Source organism: Dromiciops gliroides, chromosome 2, assembly GCF_019393635.1.
Source record: "Dromiciops gliroides isolate mDroGli1 chromosome 2, mDroGli1.pri, whole genome shotgun sequence".
Classification (NCBI taxonomy): domain Eukaryota; kingdom Metazoa; phylum Chordata; class Mammalia; order Microbiotheria; family Microbiotheriidae; genus Dromiciops; species Dromiciops gliroides.
The window spans coordinates 161,721,360-161,735,450 of NC_057862.1; the positions used below are offsets into that span (position 1 = coordinate 161,721,360).

The 14,091-nt window shown below is 35.5% G+C and overlaps 1 protein-coding gene across 13 annotated transcripts in view; it reads left to right on the forward strand.

The window, feature by feature from the left end:
- Positions 1–14,091, forward strand: part of ZNF280D (zinc finger protein 280D) — a 107,945-nt gene that overhangs the window by 43,782 nt on the left and 50,072 nt on the right. For all 13 annotated transcript variants that reach the window (XR_006354757.1, XM_043982949.1, XM_043982954.1 and 10 more), the window contains 5 exons: positions 230–330; positions 1,021–1,167; positions 4,438–4,569; positions 5,507–5,793; positions 6,332–6,472. Coding sequence is in view for 12 of the 13 variants with exons in the window: in XM_043982949.1 (XP_043838884.1) it covers positions 230–330; positions 1,021–1,167; positions 4,438–4,569; positions 5,507–5,793; positions 6,332–6,472 (808 nt within the window). In the remaining variant the exon portion in view is untranslated. The remainder of the gene's footprint in view (positions 1–229; positions 331–1,020; positions 1,168–4,437; positions 4,570–5,506; positions 5,794–6,331; positions 6,473–14,091) is intronic.

A 14,091-nucleotide genomic window follows, 5' to 3' on the forward strand; every position in this document is an offset into this window, starting at 1 on the left:
AGGTGGAAGTTCCCTTGCCAAAGCTAACATGTGTGTCTGTGCCTGTGTTTGTGTGTGAGCCTGAACAATTAGTGCTGAGGCAAGTAAGTAAGAAACTTACAGATAATTTAGGTGAATTTAAAAAATAATGTCATTTGCATTTTTAGAGGATTAAGATAAATAAGTTATGTGTAAAATCTTTTTTTAAAAGTATGAGTATTGTATCTTGAATACTTTTTCTCTCTTTTAGCTATTTGTAAAATCTGCGAGTTATCATTTGAAACAGAGCAAGTTCTTTTACAACATATGAAGGACAATCATAAACCTGGTGAAATGCCATATTTTTGTCAGGTATATCAAAATTCTTTTACAAATTTATGTATTTCTCAGTTAACCATTTTAATTACTTTAAGAAAAATGTTACATTATCCATTAATGGTTGGGCTTCTTTTTGGAGAGATAAAGTGTTGGATAGGTAATGCCACTAGGATAGAGCCTTATGCACAGTAGATTCCTAATAAAACTTGTTAATTGAGAAAAAGGAAATTATAGCTGTCACAGGTTATCATACCTAAACCAAATGTCAGCATCACCTCAAAACTCAAAAGTATTTTCTAGGAAATAGTGATACTAGATAAAGAAAAGTTGCCCCATCAAATGCCTAAAGTATAGCTTTCAAAGAGAGGAAAATAAATAATAGTGAAATTATAAAATTCTTCACATGAAGTCAAGAAGACTGAAAATAGGAAAAGATCAACTTAGATGATTTTATGGATGATCCTTATATAACAAGTACTAACAGCAGCTAGAGTTTTGTGCTATAGTTTTCCCAACTGTTTTTTGTTTTTTTTTGATTATCAACTCACAGTGTACCTTGTTTTGACCCTCAAAAATAGAAAATGGGGTTTTGTTGAATAGTGAGTCTCATTTTAATGTTATTTTTTAAAATTTAATGTAAGCTGGTTACTGATTTTTGATTACTTGATTTTAACTGTATCTCAGATATAAATGTTCAGGCTAATAAAGTATTTTTATTTCTAGGTGTGTAATTATAGATCATCATCATTTTCTGATGTAGAAACACATTTTAGAACTTCTCATGAAAATACTAAGAACTTGCTTTGTCCATTTTGCCTCAAAGTTATTAAACTTGCAACACCATACATGCATCATTATATGAAGCATCAGGTAAGCCAGCAAACATTCTTGTTTATTACTCCTATCTTGACTGAAATACAAGGTAGTATTCAGGACAGTGGTCAGAATTGAAGCTATGTTTAAATAATGAGTAACAGGTAAAATTCTGAGTTAATATGGATAGTTAATGTCCAAGTACCCTGCAAGCCCACCCTCCAGTTATAATGCTACTAAATGATAAAGTTTTCCAGGGTTGAATGGAAGGATGGGTCTTCAGGCATGGTCTTTATGCATATTGGTTATTTGGGAGAAGGGAAGCAGGGGTATAGGAGGTAGGGAAAGGGAACTGGTAATTCATACAAGGAGGAGGTAGAAAAGACAAAATTCATATAACAGACCTGTTCTTCCCTTTCCAATCTCCTGTTGCCCATGTCTTCTCTCTGCATTGCCCCACCCCCAACCCTCCTTTACAAAGAATACTGTGACACTATTTTATTTTATTTTTTGCGCGGGGCAGTGGGGGTTAAGTGACTTGCCCAGGGTCACACAGCTAGTAAGTGTCAAGTGTCTAAAGCTGGATTTGAACTTAGGTCCTCCTGAATCTAGGACCGGTGCTTTGTCCACTGCGCCACCTAGCTGCCCCATTGTGACGCTATTAACCTGGAACATTTTCTTATGATGTTAGTGGCCAAAGGGATAAAAAGACCACTTTCTTTTGGAGGTTCGACTTGAAGTGGTCACAGCACGTCTGTATCTCCTCATCCCCTTTCCTGCCAACCTCAACAAAATTTCTGTCTAAATCTGTTTGGTAACGGTTTTTCAATACCTACCCACTTCCTTTATCTTTCTCCCTCTCCCCAGCCCATCCCTCCAGGCTCTCACTTTGGGGGCCTTTATTTTGAGGGTGAGAGTGGATAGAAAACTGTGGTTTGAGTTTCTTCAGAGTAAGACTTCCTCCAACACTAGTTTGTCACTATTAGATGTAGATGTTGGGATTTAGGGAGATTGGTGAACTTGAGTACTATGTGGCATCATTGAAAAAGAACTTATACCACTAATAGGTTTCATAGGCCAAAGGTGGTCACCATGTGCTATCTGGTAGGTGCTCTACCCTTCTGTGGGGATTCTAACCGGTTGTTTTCAAGGAAGGAAATAAGCTAAAGGCATGGAGAGGGTTCATCAGAACAGAGGCAGTTTGTGATTCATGCACTAGGTGTCAAGGAGAAAGGACTCTTTATTCCTAGTTAATGAAAATATCAGTGGTGGGAAACTCCTCTTAAATTAAAGGCAATGTGGTCCAGAGGAGAGAACCCTAAATTTAGCATCAGAGAACCTAGTTTTCTAATCACAAAATGGGAAATGCTGGCTTAGAAAACCACTTTAGGGGCAGCTAGGTGGCGCAGTGGATAGATCACTGGCCCTGGATTCAGGAGGACCTGAGTTCAAATCCAACCTCCGATACTTGACACTTACTAGCTGTGTGACCTTGGGCAAGTCACTTAACCCCAATTGCCTCACCAAAAAAACCCAAAACACCACTTTAATTATGTTCTATTAAATCTAAACATGTGTTAAGTACTTTCAATGACTCTCTTAGTTTTTGACTATTGAGACCATTTTGAAAACAGAGAATGTACAGGATTTAAACAGGTGAGTGAGTGTAGTGAGAGGGAAGGCATTCCTTGGTTAGGGAATGTAATACACAAAAACAGATGAGAAAACTTAGTGCTTATAATCTATATTAAGCTCAGTGGTATATTATGGTTTGAATATAGCTTTTAAAGCCACAGGTTCTTTGGGTGGTTTTGTGGGGCAATTGGGATTAAGTGACTTGTCCATGGTCACACAGCTAGTAAGTGTCAAGTGTCTGAGGCTGGATTTTAACTCAGGTCCTTCTGAATCCAGGGCTGGTGCTTTATCCACTGCTCTACCTAGATGCCCCCAAAGCCAGAGGTTTTTAACCTAGAGTTCTTTGGACTTTTTGTTTACTTGTTTATTTTCTTACATTTTCATAACACTTCAATATAATTTGTTTCCCTTGTGAACTCATTTGTTTCATGATAATGCACTTAAAAATATTCTGAGAAGGGGTCCATAAAGTGCCCAAGGGTTCTGTGTCACCAAAAAAAGCTTAAAAATAGCTGGCATAAAGGTTGGGATTAACATGAAACAAGGCTGTAAAGAAAAGTTGGGGCCAGACTTTAAAGGTCTTTGAATGACAGGTTAAGAAGTTTGGACTTTACTTTGGTAGGCAATAGGGAAGCTTTAAGCAGTTTTCAGCATAGGGATGGCATAATTAATCTATGTATAAGGTGCATTAATTTAGCAGCAATGTGAAGGATAAATAGAAGTCTGAAGGCAATGAGATTTGTTAAGAGACTTTTAATAGCCCAGTCAGGTGTAAATTAAGTACCTATTCAGTGTGGAATAAAATTTTTATGGGATCATAGGTATCAAGAGATGGAAGGAGCTTCTGGGAGATGGTCTAGTACAACATTCTCATTTTACAAATGAAAAGGAGGCATATAGATGTTGAAGTGATTCTTTCCCCTTTCTCTCCCCCCATTCTCCCACCCCCACCCCAAATTACAGCACTGACAAGTTGGAGTAGGTATTCAAACTTGAATCTTCTAGCAATAAATCAAATGCATTTTTCATCATAGCTATGGTGGTATGTTCGTAGGACCTTTATAGGTCTTAACAAATAATTGAATGTAGAAGTAAATAAAGAAGAATAAAGGGTAAACTGGTGAAATCAGACAAACTGAGAATTTAATACATCTAAGAAAATTAATGAAGGAAATTAAGAATACTGCATAATAACTCTTGAAAATTTGGAATTTGTGTGAATATGTTACTGTGAGAAATACATAAATTCTACTGTTGCTAGAGCCTTTTAAAATTTATTGTATTGATGTCTAAAATTAGATTGGATAAAATTATGAACATAATTTAGTTTTTTACAGTAAAAAAGTGCCATCTCTCTTAGTGGATGTTACATTTTAAAGCACCCTTTAAACTTGTTTAGTTATAGGTAAGCATCAGTTTCACTTTTGTAATTTTTCCCCACCAAAATCTAATGTATGCCTTCAGTATCTTTAATCCATGTGAAAGTATTATCAATAAGTACTAAATTTACGTTGTCAAATCTCTACAATTCATTGATGCTGTTTTGTGAGGACTCAAAGAAAGAACATGTATTTATGAACTATAAGATTTAAAAATTCTATTCAGGTAACTTTGAAATAAAGTCATTTAGGACATTTTCAATTACGAGACCCTGATTATGGATCTTTAATTTCTTACCTTTTAAAAAAATAGAAAAAAGGAATATATCGTTGTACAAAGTGCCGACTACAATTTTTGACTTGCAAAGAGAAAATGGATCATAAGACTCAACATCGAACATTTAAAAAACCTAAACAATTAGAAGGATTGCCTCCTGGAACAAAAGTAAGTTTTAAATAAAATATACATTTTTTTCAGTTGCATGTAAACTTGAGAGGAAGGAATTGTTTGATTTCTTTGTCTTTGCCTCATCCATATTTATATGAAGTTTTTATGAAATTAATATATCATGAAGTACAGCATGGCACAAATTAGTAAAAAGCTCAGAAATTCAGGAAATCCTAGGTATATAGCCCACTACTGACACATAAATTCGCTCTGTGATCCTATGAGGGACACTTGAATCTTTTAGTGTCACAGTAAACTCTCCAAGACACTTAGATGCAGAGAAGATATATGCATTTCTGTATCCGTAAAGTTTTCTTAGCAGAAATTCCTTATTCTAATGAAATCACAGATTTATCGAAATCTACACTTGCATTAGAAGTGTTCTTGAGGAGAGTCTTAAAAGGGATTAGGCGAGCTTTCACAAATGACATTACGTATTGGACTACATCTTTCCTATCATAATTTTTTGGAAGATGTAGAGAATATACATTTCATTGTTTGTTGACTTAATTCGGGAGAGCAAAACACCATCTTAAAAGTCTTTCTCCAACAAGGTTTCTTCCATTAATTGTCAAAATTATACAAAATTCCTTTAAAAAAAATATAAAAACAGAAGTTACAACTCCATGATCATTAATATAAAGATAAGATCTGTGGTTTCTCTCCTTATCCTTTATATCTGTCTGCTTCTAAACTAATATTAGTATCTATTCATAGAGTTTAAACACTCAAGTAAAATTAAATTGATATGGAAATAGTATGGATTTGTATAGGACAAGTGAAAGGTCTGTTTTCTGTTTTTTATTTATGTAATAGATATTTTCAACATGCCCAATATTTATTCATTTGCTTTGATATATTAAGAATGATTTTGTTAATATTGATAACAGCACTTAAAAATTTCAAAACACTTCAGTAGCCTTTATTTTTCTAGGTGACTATCCGAGCTTCAGTTGGACCTCTTCAGGCAGGAGCATCAACTGCACCATTCATTAGTGCAAGCACTTCTACCCTTCAGCTGTCTCCTCCAAGGACTAAAAATACAACTGCAAAAAGTACAGCTGCAAAAAACACCACTGCAAAAAGTACCACTGCAAAAAACAATACAAGAACTACTGCAACGAAATCAAAATCCAAATCGAAAACATATAATGTGCAAAAGAAGCCAGGCCCAGGGGGCACAAAAAGAAATAAAGTCAATACAGCATTGAGGAATTTAAGGTAACATCTTTTACTAAGTCATCTCCAAAAAATGTTTTGATCTTACATATGAAAATTTAATTCTGTGTTTCTTTTTCAAATTCACCCTGTTTTAATAGACCTCTCTAGGACACTGCCTGACCGCTTTATATGGCATGAAGAACAAGCAGATAATAAAAAGGTGCTCCTTTCACTGCTGCGCACTACTGGAATTGTTTTGTTTAATCTATAATTTCCATATTTTAGTACTAAACTTATCTTACCCTGCTTGATTCAATGTTATTGCCTCCCTGCTTATTCATATAAGAAGCATTAACTGATATTGCAAGTCCAGGTGATATGGTCACTCATACTTTTCAATTTTATACACATTAGATTTTTGTAGTTTTACTGGATCCTTATACCAAAGCATATCACTAAACTAGAAGTCTCTGGTCTCTTTATAAAAATGTTGGTTTGAGTATTTTGGCTTAAAGAGTTAAAATATTAAGTCCCATATATTTTACTTTTAAAATGTTATTTTCATATTTTTCTTGTTGTTGTTTTATGTTCCCATAAGGTATCGTCGGGGAGTTCACAAGTGCATTGAATGTTATTCGGAAATAAAAGATTTTGCAAATCATTTTCCTACATATGTCCATTGTAGTTTATGCAGATACAACACTAGCTGTAGTAAAGCCTATGTAAATCACATGATGAGGTAAGATGAGTTGATATTTGTAAATTGTTAGTTTAACACTGAAATCAAATAGGTTTGTTTTCTGAAAAGTTACATTTATTGTTCTTTATATAGTAAAAGTCATGTTACCTGTTGATTGAGAAACTTATAAAAAACAGTATCCCCCAATAGAATCTTCAGTCTAGTAACTATTCAAATGAGAATTAACTGTTATGAGCAGTCAGATTAGAGGAGGCTAACATAGATCTAAAATATTGTTATTTTTTGTTGTTATGTTTCATTGGGAGAAAATTAACTCAAGACTCATAGTAGTGACTGTAATGTGATGATGTTGACTTCTTTGTTTTGAATAAATTTGACCATCTCCAGTCATTTTGGAAGGCAAGTTGGTTATTCTAACAATGGTATTATCACTTAAAATATTTGGAACTCCAGGATTGGAATTGCTTTTGAAACCTTTACTTTATTCTTCTCAGCATCATCAGTAGGCTACATGTCATCCTTTGAAGGTAGATTTGGTTTTGGGGAGCAGCTAGAATTAATTTAAGTCCTTTGATATAGTTGGGTTATCACTTTGGATAATACTGTTTTTGCTCAAAAATGAATAATGGTAATGCATTTTCTCCTGGCTCATGAGCTTGGCTTTATACCAGATGCTTCCTGTTATTGGCATTACTTACTGAAATCCAGGTTACAGTTTCACCTTCCTGACTGACAAGCATCTACCTGCAGTATTTCTTCCTATCTCATCTCTGCCATCACCTTTAGGATTTCCAACATATCAGTGTTATTGATCAGTCAAACAGCTCTGCCTTTGCAAATTATTTGACCTCTGTTTTACTGACTTTCACCTGGACTCCATCTACCTGCAGCTTTTTACCTTAGACCTCTTTGTCATATTGAATAGTGTCACATTCAAAAGAATTTGAACTATCAACTTTTTCCTACCTGACTTTTCACTACACTATGCTCCTTTTTTTCTCCTTGTTCATTAGACATCTTTGAAGCTTTACTTGCAGTTTGCCTACCTTGGAATTTTATCAGGAGTATCACACTAACACTTAAGAATTCATCTTCTTTTTTTTTTTTCTTGGTGGGGCAATGAGGGTTAAGTGACTTGCCCAGGGTCACACAGATAGTAAGTGTCAAGTGTCTGAGGCTGGATTTGAACTCTGGTCCTCCTGAATCCAGGGCCGGTGCTTTATCCACTGTACCACCTAGCTGCCCCAGAATTCATCTTTTCTTGTCATGCTCACCATGCCCCTTCCTAGGGGAAGGGCAAAATCTGTTGTCTGTTTTCTCCAGCCCTGTTTGTGACTTGCTTAAAATTTCTAGAAAAAGTCATATTATTGGCTTTGTTGGCAATTCATGCATCTTAATACAGTGGAAAGTCTACTGGATTTGGAGCCAGAGGTCCTAGGTTCCAATCTTGACTCTGTCACTACTCCCTATAGGATCCTGGACAAGTCCTTCTCTGGCCTTTCCAGTTTTCTCAACTGTACAATTTAGGGAATTAGACTGTCTAGTCTAACTAGATAACCTCTAAGATCCTTTCCAGTTCTAAATCCATGGTCCTCAGCTTGAGGGGAGGAGGGAGTGTGCAGTAAGCATTTATTTAGCACCTGTTATTAGCTAAGCTCTGTGTAAAACAATTTTTTAAAAACAAATATTTCATTTAATCTCTACAACAACACTGCAAGATAAGTGCTATTATCCTTTTTTCTGATGAGAAAACTGAGGTACAGAGATTAAGTGATTTGCCTATGTTGATACAACCAGCAAGTATCTCAAGAAAGGATTCTAACTCAGGTCTTCCTAATCCAAGTCTCACACTGTCCACTGCATCATGCAGCTGCCTTTCTGTTCCCAGAGAACTCATAATTGAGACATGAGACATGGTATTTGTCCTCAAAGAGGTTACATTTTGACAGAACTAAAATATCTGGAACAGTTAATTACCCAATCATGTGATTGTGATTATGAACATTATATGTTTCAAAAAAGGTGGAGACCAGTTTAGTGATTGAAAAGTTTGGGAAAGACTTTGTGGAAGAGGTAATAGCTAAAGAGTACATACATATTATCTCTTTTTCATCCTCACAATAACCCTCTGAGGTAGGTAGTGTAAGTATTATTATCCCTATTTTGCAGATGAGGAAACAGAGGTGAATTGACTTCTCCAAAGTTACATAGCCAGGAAGTGTTAGATCTAGGACATCAACTCAGGTTTCCTGATGCCAACAGTGCTCTTTCTACTGTATCACACAAGGTAGGACATGAGCCAGACTTGAAGAATGAGTAAACATTAGATAAATAGATGAGAAGAAGGAGAATGGTCCAGATGAGAAGAACAACTTAAGCCAATTTGTGCAGTATCCGCAGGCATATTTCTCTCTCTCTCTCTCTCTCTCTTTCTCTCTTTTTTTGGTGGGGCAATGAGGGTTAAGTCACTTGCCCAGCTAAGAAGTGTCAAGTGTCTGAGGCTGGATTTGAACTCATGTCGTCTTTAATATAATCAAAATCATCCATTTTGCATTTTATAATATACTCTATCTCTTGTTTGGTCATAAACTGTATTCCTTTCCAAAGATCTGAAAGGTAGACTATTCCTTTCTCTCCTAATTTTCCTATGGTATCACCTCTTATGTCTAAATCATGTATCCATTTTGACCTTATTTTAGTATAAGGTGTAAGATGTTGGTCTATGCCTAATTTCTGCCATACTATCTTCCAGTTTTCCCAGCAGTTTTTGTCAAATACTGAGTTCCTATCCCAGAAGCTGCAGTCTTTGGGTTTATCAAACACTACATTACTAGTGTCATTTACTACTGCATTTCCTGAGCCTAGCCTATTCCATTGATCTACCACTCTATTTTTTAGCCAGTACCAGATAGTTTTGATGACTGCCGCGTTATAGTAAAGCTCCAGGTTTGGTACTGCTAACCCACCTTCCTGTGAATTTTTTTTCATTATTTCCCTGGATATTCTTGATTTTTTGTTTTTCCAAATGAATTTTGTTATTATTTTTTCTAGCTGTATAAAATAATTTTTAGTCTGATTGGTAAGGCACTGAATAAGTAAATTAATTTAGGCAGTATTGTCATTTTTACTATATTAGCTCTGCCTATCCATGAGCAATTGATATCTTTCCAATTATTTAGATCTGATTTGATTTGTGTGAAGAGTGTTTGGTAGTTGTGTTCATAGAGTTCCTGGGTTTGTCTTGGCAAGTAGACTCCCAAGTATTTCATATTATCTACCGTTACTTTAAATGGAATTTCTCTTTCTATCTCTTGCTGCTGGACTTTGGTCATGTATAGAAATGCTGATGATTTATGTGGATTTATTTTATATCCTGCTACTTTGCTAAAGTTGTTAATTGTTTCAAGTAATTTTTGAGTTGATTCTCTAGGATTCTTTAAGTATACTATCATATCATCTGCAAAGAGTGATAGTTTTGTTTCCTCCTTGCCTATTCTAATTCCTTTAATTCCTTTCTCTTCTCTGATTGCTAAAGCTAACATCTCTAGGACAATATTAAATAATAGGGGTGATAATGGACATCCCTGTTTCACCCCTGATCTTATTGGGAAGGCCTCTAATTTATCTCCATTGCATATAATACTTGCTGATGGCTTTAGGTAGATACTGTTCTAAGGAAAGCTCCCCCTATTCCTAAACTCTCTAGTGTTTTTATTAGGAATGGGTGTTGTACTTTGTCAAAAGCTTTCTCTGCATCTATTGAGATAATCATATGATTTTGGTTGGTTTTCTTATTGATGTGGTTGATTATGTTAATAGTTTTCCTAATGTTGAACCAGCCCTGTATTCCTGGTATAAATCCCACCTGGTCATAGTGTATTATCCTGGTAATCACTTGCTGTAATCTCCTTGCTAATATCTTATTTAAGATTTTAGCATCAATATTCATAAGGGAAATTGGTCTATAATTTTCTTTCTCTGTTTTTGCTTTGCCTGGTTTTGGTATCACCACCATATTTGTGTCATAAAACGAATTTGGTAGAACTCCTTCTTCACCTATTTTTCCAAATAATTTGTATAATATTGGAATTAATTATTCTTTAAATGTTTGGTAAAATTCACCCGTAAACCCATCTGGCCCTGGGGATTTTTTCTTAGGGAGTTCATTAATGGCTTGTTCAATTTCTTTTTCTAATATGGGTTTATTTAAGGATTTTATTTCTTCTTCCGTTAACCTGGGCAGTTTGTATTTTTGTAAATATTCATCCATTTCATTTAGATTGTCAAATTTATTGGCATACAGTTGGGCAAAATAATTCCTAATTATTGACTTAATTTCCACTTCATTGGTGGTAACATCACCCTTTTCATTTTTGATACTGGTAATTTGGTTTTCTTCTTTCTTTTTTTTAATCAAATTAACCAATATTTTATCTATTTTATTGGTTTTTTCATAAAACCAGCTCTTAGTTTTATTGATTAATTCTATAGTTTTTTTGCTTTCAATCTTATTAATTTCTCCTTTAATTTTCAGGATCTCTAATTTAGTGTCTAATTGGGGATTTCTAATTTGTTCTTTTTCTAGCTTTTAAGTTGCATGCCCAATTCATTAATCTCCTCTTTCTCTTTTTTATTCATGTAAGCATTTAGAGCTATACATTTTCCCCTAAGCACTGCTTTGGCTGCATCCCATAGATTTTGGTATGTTGTCTCATTATTGTCATTCTCTTGGATAAAGTTATTGATTGTTTCTATGATTTCTTGTTTGGCCCATTCATTCTTTAGAATGAAATTATTTAGTTTCCAAATGATTTTCATTCTACTTTTCCCTGGCTCTTTCTTACATGTAATTTTTATTGCATCATGATCTGAGAAGGATGCATTTACTATTTCTGCCTTTCTACATTTGACTATGATGTTTTTGTGCCCTAATACATGGTCAATTTTTGAAAATGTGCCATGTACTGCTGAGAAAAAGGTATATTCCTTTCTATCCCCATTCAATTTTCTCCAGACATCTATCATGTCTAACTTTTCTAGTAATCTATTCACCTCATTCACTTCTTTCTTATTTATTTTTTGGCTAGATTTATCTAATTCTGAGAGGGGGAGATTCAGATCCCCTACTAGTATAGTATTACTGTCTAATTCTTCTTGTAACTCATTTAACTTCTCCTCTAAGAACTTGGATGCTATACCACTTGGCGCATACATATTTAATATTGATATTACTTCATTATCTATAGTACCTTTAAGTAAGATGTAATTTCCTTCCTTATCTCTTTTAATGAGATCTATTTTTGCCTGCACTTTGTGTGAGATAAGGATTGCTACCCCTGCCTTTTTTTACTTTAGCTGAGGCATAATATATTCTGCTCCAGCCTTTTACCTTTACTCTGTGTGTATCTCTCTGCTTCAAATGTGTTTCTTGTAAACAGCATATTGTAGGATTCTGGTTTTTAATCCACTCTGCAATTCGCTTCCGTTTTATAGCAGAGTTCATACCATTCACATTCACAGTTATTATTACTGACTGTCTATTCCCCTCCATTCTATTTACCCCCTTCTTTCACCCTATTCCTCCTCACCGACATTTTACTTCTTACCCCTGCCTCCCCCGATCTGCCCTCCCTTTTTATCACCCCCCTCTCTTTTCTTTACCCTTTTCTCCCTTGCTTTTGTCCTCCCTTCTATCAGTCCCCCCCTTTCCCTTCCCCTTTTGCTTCCCTAAAGAATGAGTTAAGTTTCTTTATCCCAATGAACGTATATGTTATTCCCTCTTTGAGTCAAATCTAATGAGAATAGGGTTGAAACAATGTTCCCCCCTCCTTTCTTTCCCTCTATTGTAATAGGTTTTTTTTTCCACCTCTTCATATGATATAATTCCTCCCATTCCACCTCCCCTTTCCTCTTCTCCCCATAGACTCCCTTTTTAACCCCTTAATTCTTTTGTATCATCACATCAAAGACAATTTTTATTTATTTTCTCTATGTAAAGTCCTTCTCTCTGCCCAAATACATTTACAGTTCTTAAGAGTTATGAGTATTATTTTCCTGTGTAGGGATATAAACAGTTTAACCTAACAGGGTAACTTTTTTTTTCCCCTCTGTGTACCTTTTTAAACTTCTCTTGAGTCTCTATGTTGAGATCAAATTTTCTATTCAGTTCTGGTCTTTTCACCAGGAAAGATTGAAAGTCCCCAATGTCATTAAATGTCCATCTTTTCCCCTGAAAGAAAATGCACATTTTTGCTGGGTAATAGATTCTCGGCTGCAATCCAAACTCCTTTGCCTTCCGGAATATCATATTCCAAGCCTTGCGGTCCTTTAATGTTGAAGCTGCCAGGTCCTGAGCAATCCTGACTGTGGCTCCATGATATTTAAATTGCTTCTTTCTGGCTGCTTGGAGTATTTTCTCCTTCACCTGATAATTCTGGAATTTGGCTATAATATTCCTTGGAGTTTTCCTTTTGGGGTCTCTTTCAGGAGGTGATCAGTGGATTCTTTCAATGATGATTTTATCCTCTGATTCTATGATATCAGGGCAGTTCTCCTTAATAATTTTCTGGAATATGGTGTCTAGATTCTTTTTCTGGTCATGGCTTTCAGGCAGTCCAGTGATTCTCAAATTGTCTCTCCTCGATCTGTTTTCCAGATCAGTTGTCTTTCCAATGAGGTATTTTACATTTTCTTCTATTTTTTCATTTTTTTGATTCTGCTTGACTGATTCCTGGTGTCTCATGGATTCCTTTTCTTCCAACTGTCCCACTTTAATTGTTAAGGCATTGTTTTCTTCAGTGAGATTATGTACCTTTTTTTCCATTTGGCCAAGTAAATTTTTTAAGGCAGTGTTTTCTTCAATGAGATTATGCATCTTTTTTTCCATTTGGCCAGATGAATTTTTTTAAGGTATTGTTTTCTTCAGTGAGATTATGCACCTTTTTTCCCATTTGGCCAGATGAATTTTTTAAGGCAGTGTTTTCTTCAGTGAGATTATGTACCTTTTTTTCCATTTGGCCAAATGAATTTTTTAAGGCTTTGTTTTCTTCAGTGAAATTATGTGCTTCCTTTTCCAAGCTGCTGATTCTTTTTTCATAGTTTTCTTGTTTTGCTTTCATTTCTCTCCCCATTTTGTCTTCTACCTCTCGCAATTGATTTTTTTTTTTTTTGCTGGGCAATGGGGGTTAAGTGACTTGCCTAGGGTCACACAGCTAGTAAGTCAAGTGTCTGAGGCCGAATTTGAACTCAGGTACTCCTGAATCCAAGGCCGGTGCTTTATCCACTGCGCCACCTAGCTGCCCCCTTCGCAATTGATTTTTAAAATCCTTTTTGAGCTCTTCCAGGAAGGCTTTTTGTTCTTGAGACCAATTCACCTTCCCTCGTGAGGCTTCATCTGTAGGCAATTTGAGGCTATTGTCCTCATCTGAATATGTGTTGGCTTCTTCCCTATTGATACAGAAGTTCTCAATGGAGAGGGCTCTTTTTTGCTTCTTACTCATTATTGCAGCTTATTTATTTATTCTTTAAGTTGAGGTCTGCTCTCGGGGCACCAGGGTCCCTGTTTTGGGCTTCTTGTGCAGGGGTATAGGTGCTGTGTGACCAGGCTTTTACTCTGAGGCCTTTATGGTGTGTGGAGATCCCCCACCCTGCACTTCCTG